This window comes from Bos indicus, chromosome 24, assembly GCF_029378745.1.
Source record: "Bos indicus isolate NIAB-ARS_2022 breed Sahiwal x Tharparkar chromosome 24, NIAB-ARS_B.indTharparkar_mat_pri_1.0, whole genome shotgun sequence".
Lineage (NCBI taxonomy): Eukaryota > Metazoa > Chordata > Mammalia > Artiodactyla > Bovidae > Bos > Bos indicus.
The window spans coordinates 42120449-42142038 of NC_091783.1; the positions used below are offsets into that span (position 1 = coordinate 42120449).

The 21590-nt window shown below is 46.6% G+C and overlaps 1 protein-coding gene across 2 annotated transcripts in view; it reads left to right on the top strand.

Moving 5' to 3' along the window:
- The first annotated feature begins 19081 nt into the window (after positions 1-19081).
- The window catches only part of RAB31 (RAB31, member RAS oncogene family), an 81952-nt gene continuing 79443 nt past the window's right edge, over positions 19082-21590 (top strand). The window contains exon 1 of one of the 2 annotated variants that reach the window (XM_070778951.1): positions 19082-19254. In XM_070778951.1, the coding sequence (XP_070635052.1) occupies positions 19216-19254 (39 nt within the window). In that variant the 5' untranslated portion in view covers positions 19082-19215. The remainder of the gene's footprint in view (positions 19255-21590) is intronic. The other variant, XM_070778950.1, reaches the window with a different exon arrangement.

Here is a 21590-nt window from a genome sequence, read left to right on the forward strand (position 1 = left end):
AAGTCAGGTGCTCCTGGCTGTCCCAGCATGATGCTACCAGACGCCCCTCTGACGGAGCTTCTCCTGATCCCAGTGTCTTTACAGGCAAAGGTCCTCAGACAGAGCAGTTAAATGAGGATATCTTATATCTGATAATAGACTTGCAAACAACAAGGAAAATAAAAACTAAAAAATCCAAACATCACCAGTATTACTACTCTCATTCATAAAATAAAGGGTATTTTGATATCCACAGAGTACAAAAGTCATAGTCTTGGGATAACTCGGGAGCCATGATTTCAGCTGTGACATTGATTGAGGCTACGAGAAAGTGCCACACCTGCATTTGGAAGCTCATGTCCAGAACCTCAGCCAGAGGCAACCTTCAGTATCTCCCTGGACAACGTACTTCTTGGGGTTTAGATGAAATACATGACTCAGGTGACGTCTAGTAATGGAGGCACAGCTATGACACAGTGTAAAAAGTGGGAAATCCTCTCAAAAAGGAAGAATGATGTCCAACGGGAGATGAGAGGACAGAGAAAGTAGAAAGGCTCAGGGTGCAGCCTAAGAAAGAGACTTTAAGAAGTAATGCAGTTGAGACCAAAGTTTCTCAAATTTCAGTGTACATCAGCATCACTCACAGGGCTTGTTGAAACACAGAATCTGGGCTCTGATTCAGTGATTTGGGGAGGGGCTTGAGAACTTGCATTTAGGATGATTTTCCAGGTGATTCTGCTGCTGGTCTGAGAGCAGAGCATTAGAGATGCAGAGATTGGGGCTTAGGCAGAGGTGTAGAACTAAGAAAGCAGAGTGGGTTGGTGCAGGTAAGATGGGCAGCGGGATTCTGCAGAAGAGCAAATGCCATGTGGAAGAGCTTGGACTTCTCCTGGACAGGCAATGCAGAGCCATGCAAGATTTCTGAGCCAAAGAGTACAATTTAAAACAGAAATGCATGAACAGGAATGAAATGCTGACACAGGCTACGACAGGGACAGACTTTGAAAACATTATGTACGCTCAGTGAGAGAAGCCGGTCACCAAAGACCACATATCCTATGATTCCGTTTATGTGAAATATCCCCAGCCAGCAAGTCCATGGAGACAGAAAGCAGATTAGTGGGTACTAGGGGCTGGGGAGAGGAGGGAGTGAGGAATGACTGCTTAATGGGAATGAGGTTTCCCTTTTGAGGTGATGAAAGTGTTCTGGCATTAGATCCTGGTGACAGTCATAACACTCTGAATGCGCTAAATGTCACCAATGGTAAGTTTTATGTTATGTGCACATTTATCATGATTTAAAAAAAACACCCAATGTCATGTTTCTTACAAAATTAGATTATATCACAATGACTGGATATAATTCTAACAGTTAAAATATGTATATTTGTATATATAGAATAGTTATAAGCATTTCTTTTCTCAGCTATTTGTAAGGCCTCCTCAGACAACCATTGTCCCTTTTTGCATTTCTTTTTCTTGGGGATGGTCTTGATCACTGCCTCCTGTACAATGTCACGAACCTCTGTCCTTAGATCTTCAGACACTCTGTCTATCAGATCTAATCCCTTTAGAATTTATTTACTTTGAATCTATTTGTTACTTCCATTGTATAATCAATCATAAAGGATTTGACTTAGGTCATACCTGAATGGTCTAGTGGTTTTCCCCTACTTTCTTCAATTTAAGTCTGAATTTGGCAATAAGGAGTTCATGATCTGAGCCACAGTCAGCTCCCGGTCTTGTTTTTGCTGACTGTATAGAGTTTCTCCATCTTTGACTGCAAAGAATATAATCAATCTGATTTTGGTGTTGACCATCTGGTGATGTCCATGTGTAGAGTCTTCTTTTGTGTTGTTGGAAGAGGGTGTTTGCTATGACCAGTGTGTTCTCTTGGTGAAACTCTGTTAGCTTTTGCCCTGCTTCATTACTCGAAGGCCAAACTTGCCTGTTACTCCAGGTATCTCTTGACTTCCGTCTTTTGCATTCCAGTCCCCTATAATGAAAAGGACATCCTTTTTTTGGGTGTTAGTTCTAGACAGTCTTGTAGGTCTTCATAAAACCGTTCAACTTCAGCTTCTTCAGCATTACTGGTCGGGACATAGACTTGGATTACCATGATATTGAATGGTTTGCCATAGAAATGAACAGAGATCATTCTGTCATTTTTGAGGCTGCACCCAAGTACTGCATTTTGGACTCTTTTGTTGACTATGAGGGCTACTCTATTTCTTCTAGGGGATTCTTGCCCACAGTAGTAGATATAATGGTCATCTGAGTTAAACTCACCCATTCTAGTCCATTTTAATTCACTGATTCCTAAAATGTCGATGTTCACTCTTGCCATCTCCTGTTTGACCACTTCCAACTTACCTTGATTCATGGATCTAATACTCCAGGTTCCTATGAAATATTGTTATTTACGGCATCAGGCTTTGCTTCCATCACGAGTCACATCCACAACGGGGAGTGTTTTCGCTTTGGCTCCCTCCGTCTCTTCATTCACTCTGGAGTTATTTCTCCACTCTTCTCCAGTAGCGTATCGGGTACCTACCGACCTGGGGAGTTCATCTTTCAGTGTCATATCTTTTTGTCTTTTCATACTGTTCATGGGGTTCTCGAGGCAAGAATACAGAAGTGGTTTGCCATTCCCTTCTCCAGTGGACCACATTTTGTGTAGAACTCTCCACCATGACCTGTCCATCTTGGGTGGTCCTACATGGCGTGGCTCATAGTTTCATTGAGTTAGACAAGGCTGTGGTCCATGTGATCAGTTTGATTAGTTTTCTGTGACTGTGGTTTTCATTTTGTCTGCCTTCTGACTGATAAGGATAAGAAGCTTACGGAAGCTTCCTGATGGAAGAGACTGACTGGGGCGGGGGTGGGGGGGGGTGGGAAACTGGGCCTTGTTCTGATGGGCAGGGTCATGCTCAGTAAATCCTTAATCCAATTTTCTGTTGAAGCGTGGGGCTGTGTTCCCTCCCTGTCGTTTGACCTGAGATCAAACTATGGTGGAGGTAATGAAGATAATGGTGACCTTCTTCAAAAGGAAAACTAAAGAGCCTCTTGATGAAAGTGAAGGAGGAGAGCAAAAAAGTTGGCTTAAAACTCAACATTCAAAAAACTAACATCATGGCATCTGGTTCCATCACTTCATGGCAAATAGATGGGGAAACAATGGAAACAACGAGAGACTTTATTTTGGGGGTCTCCAAAATTACTGCAGATAGTGACTACAGTCATGAAATTAAAAGACCCTTGCTCCTTGGAAGAAAAGCTGTGACCAACCTAGATAGCATATTAAAAAACAGAGACATTACTTGGCCAACAAAGGTCTGTCTAGTCAAAGCTATGGTTTTTCCAGTACTCATGTATGGAAGTGAGAGTTGGACCATAAAGAAAGCTGAGCACTGAAGAACTGATGCTTTTGAACTGTGATGTTGGAGAAGACTCTTGAGAGTCCCTTGGACTGCAAGGAGATCCAGTCAGTTAATCTTCAAGGAAATCAGTCCTGAATATTCACTGAAAGAACTGATCCCAAAGCTGAAACTCCAATACTTTGGCCACCTGATGCGAAGAACTGACTCATTGGAAAAGACCCTGATGCTGGGAAAGATCGAAGGCAGGAGGAGAAGGGGATGACAGCGGATGAGATGGTTGGATGGCATCACCAACTCGATGGACAGGAGTTTGAGCAAGCTCCAGGAGCTGGTGATGGAGAGGGAAGGCTGGCATGCTGCACTCCATGGGGTCACAAAGAGTCGGACATTACTGAGCAACTGAACTGAACTGAACTGATAAGCATTTCAGGATTCAGATCAGATCAGATCAGCCGCTCAGTCGTGTCCGACTCTTTGCAACCCCATGAATCGCAGCACGCCAGGCCTCCCTGTCCATCACCAACTCCCGGAGTTCACTCAGACTCATGTCCATTGAGTCAGTGATGCCATCCAGCCATTTCATCCTCTGTTGTCCCCTTCTCCTCCTGCTCCCAATCCCTCCCAGCATCAGGGTCTTTTCCAATGAGTCAACTCTTCACATGAGGTGGCCAAAGTACTGGAGTTTCAGCTTTAGCATCATTCCTGCCAAAGAAATCCCAGGGCTGATCTCCTTCAGAATGGACTGGTTGGATCTCCTTGCAGTCCAAGGGACTCTCAAGAGTCTTCTCCAACTCCACAGTTCAAAAGCATCAGTTCTTCAGTGCTCAGCTTTCTTTATGGTCCAACTCTCACATCCATACATGAGTACTGGAAAAACCATAGCCTTAACTACATGAACCTTTGTTGGCAAAGTAATGTCTCTGCTTTTGAATATGCTATCTAGGTTGGACATAACTTTCCTTCCAAGGAGTAAGCGTCTTTTAATTTCATGGTTGCAGTCACCATCTGCAGTGATTTTGGAGCCCAGAAAAATAAAGTCTGACACTGTTTCCACTGTTTCCCCATCTATTTCCCATGAAGTGATGGGACCGGATGTCATGATCTTCATTTTCTGAATGTTGAGCTTTAAGCCAACTTTTCACTCTCCACTTTCACTTTCATCAAAAGGCTTTTGAGTTCCTCTTCACTTTCTGCCATAAGGGTGGTGTCATCTGCATATCTGAGGTTATTGATATTTCTCCCGGCAATCTTGATTCCAGCTTGTGCTTCTTTCAGCCCAGCGTTTCTCATGATGTACTCTGCATATAAGTTAAATAAACAGGGTGACAATATACAGCCTTGACATACTCCTTTTCCTATTTGGAACCAGTCTGTTGTTCCATGTCCAGTTCTAACTGTTGCTTCCTGACCTGCATACAGATTTCTCAAGAGGCAGATCAGGTGGTCTGGTATTCCCATCTCTTTCAGAATTTTCCACAGTTTATTGTGATCCACACAGTCAAAGGCTTTGGCATAGTCAATAAAGCAGAAATAGATGTTTTTCTGGAACTCTCTTGCTTTTTCCATGATCCAGCAGATGTTAGCAATTTGATCTCTGGTTCCTCTTCCTTTTCTAAAACCAGCTTGAACATCAGGAAGTTCACAGTTCACATGTTGCTGAAGCCTGGCTTGGAGAATTTTGAGCATGACTTTACTAGCATGTGCGATGAGTGCAATTGTGCAGTAGTTGCAGCATTGTTTGGCATTGCCTTTCTTTGGGATTGGAATGAAAACTGACCTTTTCCAGTCCTGTGGCCACTGCTGAGTTTTCCAAATTTGCTGGCATATTAAGTGCAGCACTTTTGCAGCAGCATCTTTCAGGATTTGAAATAGCTCCACTGGAATTCTGTCACCACCACTAGCTTTGTTCGTAGTGATGCTTTCTAAGGCCCACTTGACTTCACATTCCAGGATGTCTGGCTCTAGGTCAGTGATCACACCATCGTGATTATCTGGGTCGTGAAGATCTTTTTTGTACAGTTCTTCTGTGTATTCTTGCCATCTCTTCTTAATACTTCTGCTTCCGTTAGGTCCATACCATTTCTGTCCTTTATTGAGCTTGTCTTTGCATGAAATGTTCCTTTGGTATCTCTGATTTTCTTGAAGAGATCTCTAGTCTTTCCCATTCTATTGTTTTCCTCTATTTCTTTGCATTGATCGCTGAAGAAGGCTTTCTTATTTCTTCTTGCTATTCTTTGGAACTCTGCATTCAGATGCTTATATCTTTCCTTTTCTCCTTTGCTTTTCACTTCTCTTCTTTTCACAGCTATTTGTAAGGCCTCCCCAGACAGCCATTTTGCTTTTTTGCATTTCTTTTCCATGGGGATGGTCTTGATCCCTGTCTCCTATACAATGTCACGAACCTCAGTCCATAGTTCATCAGGCACTCTATCTATCAGATCTAGGCCCTTAAATCTATTTCTCACTTCCACTGGATAATCATAAGGGATTTGATTTAGGTCATACCTGAATGGTCTAGTGGTTTTCCCTACTTTCTTCACTTTAAGTCTGAATTTGGCAATAAGAAGTTCATGGTCTGAGCCACAGTCAGCTCCTGGTCTTGTTTTTGCTGACTGTATAGAGCTTCTCCATCTTTGGCTGTGAAGAATATAATCAATCTGATTTCGGTGTTGACCATCTGGTGATGTCCATGTATAGAGTCTTCTCTTGTGTTGTTGGAAGAGGGTGTTTGTTATGACCAGTGCATTTTCTTGGCAAAACTCTATTAGTCTTTGCCCTGCTTCGTTCCGTATTCCAAGGCCAAATTTGCCTGTTACTCTAGGTGTTTCTTGACTTCCTACTTTTGCATTCCAGTCCCCTATAATGAAAAGGACATCTTTTTTGGATGTTAGTTCTAAAAGGTCTTGTAGGTCTTCATAGAACCATTCAACTTCAGCTTCTTCAGCGTTACTGATTGGGGCATAGACTTAGATTACTGTGATATTGAATGGTTTGCCTTGGAAACAAACAGAGATCATTTTGTCATTTTTGAGATTGCATCCAAGTACTGCATTTTGGACTCTTTTGTTGACCATGATGGCTACTCCATTTCTTCTGAGGGATTCCTGCCCGCAGTAGTAGATATAATGGTCATCTGAGTTAAATTCACCCATTCCAGTCCATTTCAGTTTGCTGATTCCTAGAATGTCGACGTTCACTCTTGCCATCTCTTGTTTGACCACTTCCAATTTGCCTTGATTCATGGACCTGACATTCCAGGTTCCTATGCAAATTGCTCTTTACAGCATCGGACCTTGCTTTTATCACCAGTCACACCCACAGCTGGGTATTCTTTTTGCTTTGGCTCCATCCCTTCATTCTTTCTGGAGTTATTTCTCCACTGATCTCCAATAGCATATTGGGTCCCTACTGACCTGGGGAGTTCCTCTTTCAGTATCCTATCATTTTGCCTTTTCATACTGTTCATGGGGTTCTCAAGGCAAGAATACTGAAGTGGTTTGCCATTCCCTTCTCCAGTGGACCACATTCTGTCTGATCTCTCCACCATGACCCACACATCTTAGGTTGCCCCACGGGCATGGCTTAGTTTCATTGAGTTAGACAAGGCTGTGGTCCTAGTGTGATTAGATTGACTAGTTTTCTGTGAGTATGGTTTCAATGTGTCTGCCCTCTGATGCCCTCTTGCAACACCTACCGTCTTACTTGGGTTTCTCTTACCTTGGGCGTGGGGTATCTCTTCAAGGCTGCTCCAGCAAAGTGCAGCCATTGCTCCTTACCTTGGATGAGGGGTATCTCCTCACCGCTGCTCTTCCTGACCTTCAACGTGGGATAGCTCCTCTAGGCCCTCCTGTGCCCTCGCAGCCACGGCTCCTTGGATGTGGGGTTGGTCCTCCCGGCCGCCGCCCCTGGCCTCGGGCATGGGGTTTCAGTTTTATATATAGAAAAAGGATCAGAAATAACTATGTGAGCATGTGGGTGTATTTTGGATGATGAATGTAATGTGATTTCCCTCGTGTTAAAGTTTAAAATTTTTTTCAATAAATATGCAGATGCTTGTATGTGTACACACTCAGTCCTGTCTGATTCTTTACTACCCCATGGGCTGTAGCCCACCAGGGTCCACTGTCCATGGGATTCTCCAGGCAAGAATACTGGATTGGGTTGCCATTTCCTCCTCCAGTGGATCTTCCTGACCCAGTGGTCAAACTCGAGTCACTTTCGTCTCCTGCATTGACAGGGATTCTTTAGCACTGAGTCACCTGGGAAGCCCTAATATGCAGATCAGTTTAGTTCAGTCAGTCATGTCTGACTCTTTGCAACCCCATGGACTGCAGCATGCCAGGCTTCCCTGTCCTTCACCAACTCCTGGAGCTTGCTCAAACTCATGTCCATTGAGTAAATGTTGCCATCCAACCATCTCATCCTCTGTCATCCCCTTCTCCTCCTGCCTTTGGTCTTTCCCAGCATCAGGATCTTTTCCTAATGAGTCAGTTCTTTGTATCTGGTGGCCACAGTATTGGAGCTTCAGCTTCAGCATCAGTTGTTCCAATGAATATTCAGGACTGATTTCCTTTAGGATTGACTGGTTTGATCTCTTTGCTATCGAAGGGGCTCTCAAGAGTCTTCTCCAACATCACAGTTCAAAAACATCAATTCTTCAGCACTCAGCTTCCTTTATAGTCCAACTTTCACATCCATACGTGACTATTGGAAAAACCATAGCTTTGATTAGATGGACCTTTGTTGGCAAAGTAATGTCTTTGCTTTTTAATATGCTGTCTAGTTTGGTCATAGCTTTTCTTCTGAAATTAAAAGGAGCAAGCATCTTTTAATTTCATGGCTGTGTTCATCATCTGCAGTGGTTTTGGAGCCCAAGAAAACTAAGTCTGTTACTGTCTGTTGTTTCCCCATCTATTTGCCATGAAATGATGGACTGGATGCCATGACATTAATTTTCTGAATGTTGAGTTTTAAGTCAGCTTTTTACTCTCCTCTTTCACTTTCATCAAGAGGCTCTTTAGTTCCTCTTCACTTTCTGCCATAAGGGTGGTGTCATCTGTGTATTGAAGGTTACTGATATTTCTCATGGCAATCTTGATTTCAGCTTGTGCTTCATCCAATCTGGCATACTGTGTGATGTACTCTGCATATAAGTTAAATAAGCAAGGTGACAGTATACAGCCTTGATGTGCTCCTTTCCCAATTTGAAACCAGTCCATTGTTCCATGTCTGGTTCTAACTGTTGCTTCTTGACCTGCATACAGATTTCTCAGGAGGCAGGTAAGATGGTCTGGTATTCCTATCTCCTGAAGAATTTTCTACAGTTTATTGTGATCCACACACTCAAAGGCTTTAGCATAGTCAATGAAGCAGAAGTCGATGTTCTTCTGGAATTCTCTTGCTTTTCCTATGATCCAAAGGGTGTTGGCAATTTGATCTCTGGTTCCACTGCCTTTTCTAAATCCACCTTGAACATCTGAAAGTTCTCCATTCATGTACTCTTGAAACCTAGCTTGGAGAATTTTGAGCCTTACTTTGCTAGTGTGTGAGATGAGTGCAATTGTTCATTAGTTTGAATATTCTTTGGCATTGCCTTACTTTGGGATTGGAATGATAACTGACCTTTTCCAGTCCTGTGGCCACTGCTGAGTTTTCCAAATTTGCTGGGATATTGAGTGCAGCACTTCCACAGTGTCATCTTTCAGGATTTGAAATAGCTTAGCTGGAATTCCATCACCTCCTCTAGTTTTGTTCATAGTGATGCTTTCTAAGGCCCACTTGACTTCACACTCAAGGATATCTGGCTCTAGGTGAGTGGTCACACCATCCTGGTTATCTGGGTCATGAAGAACTTTTTGTATAGTTCTTCTGTGTATTCTTGCCACCTCTTTTTAATATCGTCTGCTACTTTCAGGTCCATATCAGTTCTGTTCTTTATTGTGCCCATTTTTGCATGAAATGTTCCCTTGGTATCTCTAATTTTCTTAAAGACATCTCTGGTCTTCCCCATTCAATTGTTTTCTTCTATTTCTTTGCACTGGTCACTTAGGAAGGCTTTCTTATCTCTCCTTGCTATTCTTTGAAACTCTGCATTCAGATGGATATATCTTTCCTTTTCTCCTTTGCCTTTGGCTTCTCTTCTTTTCTCAGCTATTTGGAAGGCCTCCTCAGACAACCATTCTTCTTCTTGGGGATAGTATTCTTATATAATTGAAACTTAAAGAAGGAGAAACAGGAGAGTACCAACTCCAGTGTAATTCCACCAAGAATAACTCAGAGGCTGGGGGGAAGGGGTTGAGCCTGTGCTTTGGGGCAGGTCTGGGTCTCAGATGTGAGACTCTGGAGGGCACAAGAGTGAGGAAATGGGCCATTTTGAGCAGAAGTGATGATCATCCACCACCAACCCCCAAGAGTACACACCACAGTTTCCCCAGAGACCTCCTCCAGGATATCCAGCCTCCCTCTGGTACTTCTCTTTGGGTGTTTTCCTCACTGAGGTGTCAGCATGTCCTAGGATTTCATTCATTCATCCATTCATTACTCAGCCAGTATTTACTGAGCACCAACTGTGTGCCCCGGTGCTTTGTCCATGGAGTCACGGTGCAAGCACGCAGCTGCGTCAATCCAACCAGCAGGGCTGGGTCAGCACACCAGAGTTTTTCAGGGTTTCTCTCTTTCATTTTCTAAAAACAGATTTTTTTCTCCTTCTGGTCTGTGCTCCAGCCCCCTCTCTCAGTTCCCTTGGGTGGGGAAGAAGTATTTTTGCCTCTTTTTGTTTTCACTTCTCTGGATGATGCCCGGAGTCAGGCTGGACACTGCAGGCAGGACAGGTTCCAGAGTGGCAGTCATCTATGAAGTGGTGTTGTCTATGAAGTCTCCCCAAGCAGTGACTCCTCTTCCTGGGTCCACACCCCACACAGGAGCCTGGCTGGTTTACTCTGAGTGACTCTTCAGCTTTGATCCACCTCTGCTTCTGCACCAGCCCTTTCTCTCCAGTTATGACACTTCCTGGCCTCTGGCTTCAACCTCATAGGCCACGTCTTTTCTGCTCTGGGCCCGGATCTGTTATCTCCCATTTAATTTTTCTGTCATTATTGCCCTCTCCTCATAACACTGATGTGGCCCAAATGGACATGCATATTCATGGGTTCTCACACTCTGGTATGGCCTTAGAGGTTCAGGAAACAGTCTATTTCTTCAAAGGATCAAAGCCAGAGGTAAGTCTGGACTGTGGCCTCCTGATGCTGGGGCCTCCTTGGTGACTTTCTGTATCTCTAGCTCCTGGCCTTGTGTCTGGCACACCATGGGTGCCTGGTTTCAGTTCAGTTCAGTCGCTCAGTCGTGTCCGACTCTTTGCAACCCCATGAATCGCAGCACGCCAGGCCTCCCTGTCCATCACCAACTCCTGGAGTTCACTCAGATTCACGTCCATCGAGTCAGTGATGCCATCCAGCCATCTCATCCTCTGTCGTCCCCTTCTCCTCTTGCCCCCAATCCCTCCCAGCATCAGAGTCTTTTCCAATGAGTCAACTCTTCACATGAGGTGGCCAAAGTACTGGAGTTTCAGCTTTAGCATCATTCCTTCCAAAGAAATCCCAGGGCTGATCTCCTTGAGAATGGACTGGTTGGATCTCCTTGCAGTCCAAGGGACTCTCAAGAGTCTTCTCCAACACCACAGTTCAAAAGCATCAATTCTTCGGCGCTCAGCCTTCTTTACAGTCCAACTCTCACATCCATACATGACCACAGGAAAAACCATAGCCTTGACTAGACGGACCTTTGTTGGCAAAGTAATGTCTCTGCTTTTGAATATGCTTTCTAGGTTGGTCATAACTTTCCTTCCAAGGAGTAAGCGTCTTTTAATTTCATGACTGCAGTCACCATCTGCAGTGATTTTGGAGCCCAGAAAAATAGTCTGACACTGTTTCCACTGTTTCCCTATCTATTTCCCATGAAGTGATGGGACCGGATGCCATGATCTTCATTGGGTGCCTAGTTTACACCTGGGGAAACAGAGTCAAGACCAGTATCTATGTACATGGGTGGCAGACTCAGGGCAAAGAAAAAAATCAATGAAATGTTGTATTAATTGTTGTTGTTCAGTCACTCAGTTGTGTCTGACCCCATGGACTGCAGCACACCAGGCCTCCCTATCCTTCACTATCTTCCAGAGTTTCCTCAGACTCACGTCCATTGAGTTGATGATGCCGTCCAACCATCTCATCCTTTGTTCCCGCCTTCTCCTTCTGCCCTCAATCTTTCCCAGCATCAGGGTCCTTTCCAATGAGTTGGCTCTTTGCATCAGGTGGCCAAGTATTGGAGCTTCAGCATCAGCCCTTCAAATGAATGTTCAGGGTTGATTTCCTTTAGGATTGACTGGTTTGATCTCCTTGCTGTCTGAGGAGAAACAGAATCAATAAGATGTATAAATACAGAAAGATTTACTGTAAGGAATCTGTAGGGTTGGCCAGCAGGCTGGAGACTTGGGGTGGAATTACAGTTCAAGTCTGAAGACTGTCTGCTGGCAGAATTTCTTCTTCCTTGAGGAGATCAGTCTTTCTCTATTAAGCTCTTCAGCTGACCAGATGAGTTCTGCTCACATAATGGAGGGTTATCTACTTCATGCACAGCCTACTAATTGAAATGGTCATCTCATCTAAAAATACCTTCACAGAAACACTGAGAATCATTTTAAAATTTATTTTTATTTAAATATTATTTAAATTTAATTATTTTTATTTAAATATTATTTAAATTTATTTTTAATTTATTTTTTAAGGTAACATTGATTTATAGCATTATATAAGTTTAATGTGTACAACATTATATTTTCTACTTCTGTGTACAACTGTAGCATGCTCACCACTAGAATGATGTTTGACCAAGCACCTGGGTACCATGACCATGGCCTTGCCAAGTTGACACAGATAATTAACCATCTTGAATATTATTGTTGGGTTTACTCTTGGTTTGCTCTTTAGGTAAGAGCCCTAGGGCAGTAAGAATAACATGTGAAGTGGAAAATGTTGTGTTTCATAGACATGATCTCATTTGTTCTCCTTGGGAGGGACTTCCCAGTCTTGCAGAGAATTCTGACATTCCACGTGCGGTCCTAGTCCCCTCGGCACTTCCAGTCGACACTCAATGGCAGCAAGTTTGTAAGCAAGCTGACAGCACCCCCTCTCTCATCTTTGCAGCTGATTCTTTTTATTTACTTATTTTGGCAGCACTTCACAGTGTGTGGGATCCTAGTTCCCTGACCAGGGTCGAAGTGCGCCCACCTGCAGTGCCCACCTAAGGTGGAGTCTTAACCAACAGACAGCCAGGGAAGTCCCTGCAGCTAACTCTTGATTCTCTGTGTCAGTCCAGGTATTTTCCTTCCTGCTCTGCTCGTCATGTTTACCCACACACCCCTGCCAATGCCTCAAACTAAAAACCAAGTACACCTGAATGCAAGATGTGGTAGTTAAGTCACTAAGTCACGTCCGACTCTTTGCAATCCCATGGACTGTAGCCCACCAGGCTCCTCTCTCCATGGAATTCTCCAGGCAAGAGTACTGGAGTGGGTTGCCATTCCCTCCTCCAGGTATCTTCCCAAGCCAAAGGCTGAACCTGGGTCTCCTGTATCACAGGGAAATGCTTTACCATCTGAGCCACCAGAGAAGCCTGCAGTAGCTAAAGTGCTCGCTGAATAGCCTGTCTGGGCTGGAATCCCAGGCTGGCCGCATGGGCACAGCTTCACAGAGACTATCTGCCTCCGTCGCGAGGACAATAGCACCTTCTAGGCAGGAGGAGGTGAGGTGCTGGGCAGGGTTGCACCTGGTACCTAGCTGGCAGTCGACACTCAGTAAGTGTTCGTGCTCATTGTTAAGGGTCATTCTCCCTTCCAGACTTCCACGTTCAAAGGGGAGAATCTCACTAGTGACCCTGACCTAATCTTTCAGGTCCCGTTTCCACCCCTCCTATCCCTCTATATAAAAATGTCGTATTTTTAGCAGAGAGCTTTCAGATTTTTTATCTTTATCCCCCACCAGAATCCAAAAATAAGCTTGATGAGAGTATAAATTTGCTTATGGAGAGTAACAGAGAGAATAAACAAATATTGCTTCAGAGAAACAATGTGTGACACCCCTGTGACAGAATGACTGTGAGAATACATACATGTGTATGTCCCAGGTCACTCGGTCATGTCTGACTCTTTGCGACTCTGTGGACTATAGCCTGCCAGGCTCCTCTGTCCATGGGATTCTCCAGGCAAGAATACTGGAGTGGGTTACCATGCCCTCCTCCAGGGGATCTTCCCCATCCAGGGACTGAACCCCCATCTCTGCACCTTCTTCATGGCAGGCGGGTTCTTTACCGCTGAGCCACCAGGGAAGCCTGGTGAAGGTATATAAACATACATAAAGAAAAACCATGTAAAGACACGCACACACACATAAAGAAAGAATGTGTGACTCCAAAGGTCAAACAGTGGAGTCCAGCCAGTGTGAATGGGCACTGCTCCTTCTGCCCCACTCACCGCAGCATGGAGTTTTAGGTTTTATGATTTGCTAGTTTGATAAGTGGAAAATGATTTCTTGATGCTTTAATCTGTATTTTTCCTCACTTCCAAAGTTGAATACTTTCTTCATATATTCGTTTCCAACTTGTGAATTGCCTGATCATGCCTGTTCATTTTTTTAAAAGACTTTTTTTTTAAGAGCAGTTTTTGGTTCATAGCAAAGTTGAGAGGAAAATACAGAGATTTCCCATATGCCCTCTACACTGACACATGCACAGCTTCCCCCTTATAGACACCCCTCAGCAGAGGGTACACTTGTTACAATTGATAGCCTACACTGACACATGATAATCATTCAAAGTCTGTCATTTATATTTTACTCTTTGTGCTGTTCATTCTAGGGGTTTGGATAAATGTATGACATGTATCCATCATTACAGTTTCATGCAGAGTATTTTCACTGTCCTAAAATTCCTCTGTGCTCTGCCTGTTCATCCCTGCCCCCCTGACCTCCAGTAATCTTTTACTGTCTCCATAGCTTTACCTTTTCCAGAATGTCATAATCACCCAAATATATAGCCTTTTCAGATTGGCTTCTTTCACTTAGTAATATGCACTGAAATTAGCTCCATGTCTTTCATGGTTTGATAGCTCATCCCATTTTAGTTTTGAATACTATTCCATTGCCTGGATGGACCACAGTTTATTTATCCATTTGCCTTCTGAAGAACATCTTGGTTGCTTACAAGTTTTGGCAATTATGAACAAAGCTGCTGTAAATAGCTGTGTACAGATTTTTGGGGGTGAATATGTTTTCAACTCCTTTGAGTAAATATCAACGAGCATGATAATGGACTGAATGCTAAGAGTATGTTTAACTTTATAAGAAGCTGTCAAACTGCCTTCCAAAGTGGCTGCACCATTTTGCATTCAGCGATGCAATGACATTCTAGTTGCTCCACATCCTTGTCAGCATTCGGTATTGTCACTGTCCGGGATTTTGGCTATGCTGACAGGTATGCAGTAGCTGCTGCTGCTAAGTCGCTTCAGTCGTGTCTGACTCTGTGTGACCCCATAGACGGCAGCCCACCAGGCTTCCCCGTCCCTGGGATTCTCCAGGCAAGAACACTGGAGTGGGTTGTTATTTCCTTCTTCAGTGTATGGAAGTGAAAAGTGAAAGTGAAGTCGCTCAGTCGTGTCTGACTCTAGCGACCCCATGGACTGCAGCCCACCAGGCTCTTCCATCCATGGGATTTTCCAGGCAAGAGTACTGGAGTGGGGTGCCCTTGCCTTCTCCATGCAGTAGCAGTACCGCACAATCCACCAGTCACGCTCCTTAGTGTGAGTTGCAACAACCTGGCGTGACTTAACTGTTTAACACGCAGAGCCAATTCTTGCATCATCTTATACTCATGGAAACTTATTTACTGCAGCTCTCTTTCTAAATCTACCTCACATATACATTTTATGTATTGCCTAAGTGATATATACCACTGCACACTGTTAAAGATAACCAAGTAAAGATATCCGTTTGCTTAATCATTCCCAAATGTAAAGAGATTTCAGTTGTTTCACCCCTTTAACATCATGATGTATGCAGCTGTCCTCTTCCATCTCAGCAGAGATGTCTTTTTGTTTTTCAAATGTATCTGTTTTTTTGTGTGCATGTCTGCTTGTGCACAGCCAGGCTTCTATTTGCTCACTTTTCTGTGTGTTTTTCTACATTATTGTCTGAAAGAGGATTTGCTGGATCAAGCAACATGGTCAGTTTTATGACTGTTATTAACTAGATTAAAAAAAAGAATGGGGCAATTTTTCCTGTCCCTTGGTAAACTTTTACTAAATAATATTTGTTGGTGAATTACTCATTTCTTTTAGAAGAAATCCCCACCCAGAACCTTCTGAGGTGAGGTCCAGGGTGAGTATTCAGGTCAGCCTTCCTGTTATGTGGACACACCAGTCCTGGGGTCTCCCAGATCTCCAGACCCACCAAACAGGAGTCTCATTTGAATTACATGAAAGGCCAGAGACTCTGCAGGGAAAAGTCCTACATAGACTGAGGTGAAAAGATTAATTTCTAATCACCTTTCTTTTCTGTGGCATAGCCCCATTTCCCCTGCCCCCAATCTAGTCATTTTCACACCCTGGTGACACAGAGGTGACCCCAGCTTCATCTATAGGTACCTCTCATACAGATAGATAATTCCATTATAAGTTTAGACCCTGACCAGTTGTAAAAGGGATTTAGTAGCTAATTATGTTTGTCACCAGCAAAGTCCATTAACAATAACCAGGAAATAAAAATAGAATCTGAGTGATGAAATAAAGCCTGACCTTGTTTCTGTGCTGAGTCTAGTTCCCTGGCTCCCAGGGCACTGTGTGCAGAAGCCTGGAGCTGGACACCTCAGACTGGGGTTCCTGGCACAAAATGGTGGTGACGACCCCTCAGCTCAGGGACCTGTGCAGAAGCTCCGCCCCCAACTCTGAGTTGCCATGGCGGGCCCTGTGCAAAGATGCTGCATCCAGCACTGCCATCTGGAGCAAGGGCAGCAGCTGTGAGATGCCTGAGAGAACCCCGCCCCCTTCCCCCAAAGCAGCCCAGCCCTGCTGTTGGCAGAGCGGGTGTTCTGGAGCATGACCTCCCATCTCTCCATGTTTTGATTGAAGAGTCAAGCTTTCCTTTGCTTCTGAACTGAACCTGGCTTCAGTTCTACTGGCTCCAAGGACACTGGGCAGGACCCTCACGGGGGACAGGAGGGCAAGTGAGCTGCTGAGTCAATGCTAGAGAGCCGTGAGTAGAGCACGTGCAAGCCCAGGCAGAGACCTCTCTGGGAGGTGGCTGCTGAGCACATCTCTGGAGGTTAATGGGTTCTGCCAGCAGGCAGAGAAGAGGCTGGTTTTGGCGCAGCGTTATCACAAGATACGCTTAAGAGTTAAATTGCATCTTGTAAGTGCCACCGAGGACTTCACAGCAGTGAAAAGCATAAATTCAAATTAGCCCAATGACCTTTTGGTTTACAAAGATTTCACAGGAAACTTTTGCCTATTCCATCTTTTAAAAATTTGATAAGCCCTCAGTTACATACCATTGGATTTTTATCTCTGCTTAAGTTACATCAGAACCTCTTCGCATTTGCAGAGAATTCCAGAGGAGTCAGGCTGGGCCCTTCTGACTGTCATCCTAGAGTATGATAAACACATTCCTAGGGAACATTATACCTTTAACAAGTGGAGACCTACCCTGGACAGACACTCCCCAAATGCGTCTGGGAGCAGCCACTGTCTCTCCTGCCTGGGAGAGCCTGGTGCATCACTTTGGGGTGATCCCTGGGACCAGGGTTTCCTCGAGGCCAGTTCTTAAGCCCTCAAGGATGACTTGGCCCAGGAGAGGGTATAAATCCATGATGGTGGTCCACAAAGTGTTGGCACTTTGTGAAGAGCTCGCCTGGTCAGAATGAGACATGAGTGAGGAGATTTTAATGGGGTGAGTGTGGGGAGAATAAAACAGATGGGTGATTCTCAGGGGGAAAGCCCGGATCAGAGACTGCTAGGGGGGAACTAAGAAACCACACAAGCATGGCAGACACGGAGGCCAGCGCAGAAGTGAGAGGAATGGGAGGAATGAAAGAAAAACAGGGCATCGGATGAGAAATTCTGCCAGCCCACTTGTCTGGGGTGGTCCTGCCCTTAGGGACCTATTGCAGTGTTAATGGAAACACCTCCCACCCTGGTTTAGCTAACTTTCAGGAAGTGAGAACTGGGTTGGTTGACTTTGGGGAAGTGAGAAGCAAGGCCAAAGGGAAGCAGTAGGACATGGAGATTCAAGTTGTTCTGCCAGGGATGTGAGGTGGCCTTGCCAGAGCTGCTTGACCATGGTCGCTCTGCGGCTGTGTGGCACTTGTCCTCTGCTCAGGGATCTGAAGACAGGAGGCCCAGTGCCCAGTGCCCAGTGTTGGGAAACTCGTGGGCAGGCCTCTTTTCATCCTGTCCTTGCTTTAGATACTAAACCAAGGACAGGTATCGATACAATAATCTCCATGCTGAATAAGACCTATATTTCATCCATGGCTACTTTTTAAACAATTTAGTCCTGATTTATGTGAATGGGTGATCCTCCAAGCCTGCCCAAGCCAGGGGAAGCTACTGCCCTGGAGGATTCACTGCCAACGGTCAGGGCTTTTATTTGAGAGAAGGGCACTATTTTGACTCTGGCCTTTTAGAATTTCTCTCTGGAGGTCGTGATTGGACGTTCCCACAGCATGGGGTCACCTGGGTGGTGGGTAGCTTCAACGTGGCATCAATAGGAGCAAAACCCAGATAATCAAGGTGGGGCGGTGGTTCACTGGAGAACTGCAAGGTCAGGACAGAGGCCTGAGAGTTTGGTTAGGGGATAAAGTTTAAAGAAAGTTGTTTCCAATCTGAAATGCCACACCTAACTCAAGTACCAATGTCCAAAAGGCTGACATTTCTGTAGTGGATGAGGTGTGCGCTCCACCGTGGAGACAAGCCCGCAGACCCCCAAGCCCGCCTCCGAAGGATGCAAAAAGTCCACCGAGCCGCCTGTTTCTAGCCGGGGCTCTGAGGCCGGGGGTCTGACCCCAGGCCGCAGCATTTTCTGTACCCTGCATAGCAGCTTCCTGCCTACAATGCGCTTCCCCTTTCAGACGCGGACCAGCCTGCTTTGGGGGTAGGAATAGGCCTTTGCCTCTAGAATCACTTCCGATGACATATGGAAAAGCGAACGTGGGGCTGAGACAGGCAAGCGACCTGGGTGTGCACTGAAGCACCCTCCCCACCGCACGAGGAACAGCGGGAGAGGCGGGCTGCATGATCAGACCCTCCTTTCGTCCGACTGCCTCTGTCCAGTGCGCTTAGGCTTCAAAGTGCTCCCAGCAGATCCCGGGTGGACAACATCCCCTTTACCGAGGGGGATGCAGTGTCCAGTCGTGGGCCCCCGCCTCCGCGGGCCGGACCGGTCCTGCCTTCACCCCGTGGCCTGGGAGCGGGAGGCCGGGGGTAGGGTGAGCTCTGCTGAGCCGGGTCCGAGGCCGGGCTGGCCGGAAGGAGGAGGCCCGGTGCCAGGACGCCAGTGGCACGCGGGCGGGGGCCCGGGGGCTGACGCCGTCAGGGGCGGTCCTGGGAGCCGGCCGGCGAGGTTCCCCGCACCCCCGGGAGGAGCCGGCGGCGGCCACGTGACCCTCGGCGCGGCCAGAGGCCCAGAAATAGCAGCTGCCGTGGATCCGCCCGCGGGCGGCGCAAGGGGAGGCGGGGACCGCAGGAGCCGGCTGGCGGGGCGCGGAGCGTGGCGGCCCCGGAGGATGCGGAGCCCCTGCCTGGCCCGGCCCCGAGCTCATGATGGCCATCCGAGAGCTCAAAGTGTGTCTTCTCGGGGTGAGTCCTGCGCCCCTGGGGCCGCGCGCCCCCCCACCTCTACTCCCAGCGCTCTCTTAGTCATCCTCCTCCCTGCGCCTTCCTCGTCCCCGCTTCCCCGCGCCCCCTTTTCTTCAACTTCCCCGCCCCGCCCCCTAACCAGCCCCCCGGCCCCGACGTCTGTGCGCCCCCCGTGTCCCCTGCGCGCACCCCCCTGGCCGGCCCGCTCTCTGTCCCGGCCCCGCCGGTCCGGTCCGAGCCTCTCTCGGGTGCTTCCTGGCTCGTCCCCTCGCCGCGCCGGGTTCCCGGAGCCCTCGTCCTCTCGGGCCGCGCCGGGCCGGGGACCCCTGCGCGGTGACACCAGGCCAGGACCCCGCCTCCGTGGGCTTTCTCCTTCGCCTTTAATAATTTCCTTCCGGCGGAAACTTTAAGTTACTCAGCCAAGGCGCGGAATCCTTTTGCCTCCTGGGGGCAATTAGTTTATTTACTTTTTTTAAAAAGAAAACAGAGCTCAACTCGGGGTGAAAAAATGCGCGAGGGGACGACCTGGCGGGAACGTAGAGGGAGAACGCACCGTAGAAAACTTTTCGTGCTGCGGATCAGGGCAGGACGACAGAGTCCTCCCCTGTCCCCACTTCCCCTCCCGAAGCGGGTCCTTCTGAGCCCAAAGAAACGTGGAAGAAGCCGGAAACAAAGACAGACACAAACTCCCCAGTGGTGCGGACCTGCCCCCTGGGAGTGCTTAGGGAATTCAGCTGGCGTTTTGGATCGCTCGCTCTTGGGTACCCACACCACATTCCGGAATTGCTTCTTTGGGAAGAGCTGGTTTTCAGCCCTGGTTTTAGCAGCTTTTGGCACAGACGGCTAGTGTTCAGCCCTTGGCAGTTCTGGTCTCCCAAGAAAACAGTTTCCGAAAAAAGCAGCAAAGGTTGGACCGGTTCTGTTTATATCAAAGCAGTGCTAACTGGTCTGTCAAGAGGGTTGTGCAGAAGCAGATAAAGAAGGAATGGTTCTAGCTTAGGGCCGGATTGCCCCACACCCTGAGGCTGGGAAAGATTAAGGGCAGGAGGAGAAGGGGGCAACAGAGGATGAGATGGTTGGATGGCATCACTGACTCAATGGATATGAGTTTGAGCAAATTCCAGATGGTGAAGGACAGGGAAGCCTGGCGTACCGCAGTCCATGGGTCACAAAGAGTGGGACACGACTGAGTGACTGAACAGCAACAACAAGGGGCTGTCTGGACTCCCTGGAGGCCCTCCTGGAACCTGGGGAGGTCTGGCCTCACTGTCCTTTGCTAAAGCCCTGTTTACACTAGGTTGTCCTGTTGGCCTTGGTCTCCTGATTCATCCAGGGGGGTCAGGCAGAGGCCCTCCCTCCTCTGTGCCTGCCCCCATGTTGGGCCATGGCCTGGATCTGGTGGATGCTGTCCTGGCCTCCCTCTGTTGACCTTTGTCACAGTTGCAGGGGTAGGTGTCACCGCCAGGCTCTCTAACATAAGCCAGATACAAATTCCAGGAATTGCGTGTTTTCCTCCTGAGGAGTCATTTCAGCCTCCAGAAAGCGCTTCAAAGACTCAGAAGGTCGGGTCCCCGGGAAGCAAGAGGCAACTTTGACGTGTGTTATGTGTGTCAAGATTGGCCTTGTGAATAAATAAAATCAGAAATGATATGCTTGTCCCAGCACATGAATTATGTTCAATTTTTCTGCTTATAGATAAGTCTGTTTCCTTCTACAATCAGGTAGAAGAGCTCTGATCCAAAGCAGCAAGCCTGGGTTCTTATGCTGTCCTGCTCACTGGCTGTGCAGTTCTGGAAAAGTATCTTGATCACGGTGTCTGTGAAATGGACGTAATAACATCTTCCCGTTTAAGGCAGAGGACTAGAGCAGACGATCTCCTAAGATACACAGTGCCATTTCTTGCTACCCTGTGACTCCAGGATGATAATTAGCGAGGCTGGGAGATGAGAAAGCTGGGGGAAGCCCTTGCACTTCTTTTTGCCTTATCTCTAAGGATGGAATGCACTTGTTCAGTGACTTCCTGGAGACAATGCCTCTCCTTGTGTGCTGGTCCTTTGCAGAGTCCCAGAGGTAGGAGGCTGGGCTTGAAAGAAAAGAACAGCCCCACAGCAGTTCAGGAAGATAAATCTGAGCAGATGAAGACTTTGAAGTTTCAATCCCATCACCCTGTATCTGTGGTCTTCTTTTTTTGAGGGGCTCTAGGTTTTGTTCTTGTTCAGATCAGAAGCCATTTCTTTGAAATCTCGGAAAGGGCCATTGCTCTTATTATCACACCAAATAATGTGTCTTAAGTCCCCCGGTTTGGCTGGTCCCATCCTGTGTGTGTGATAGCTAGG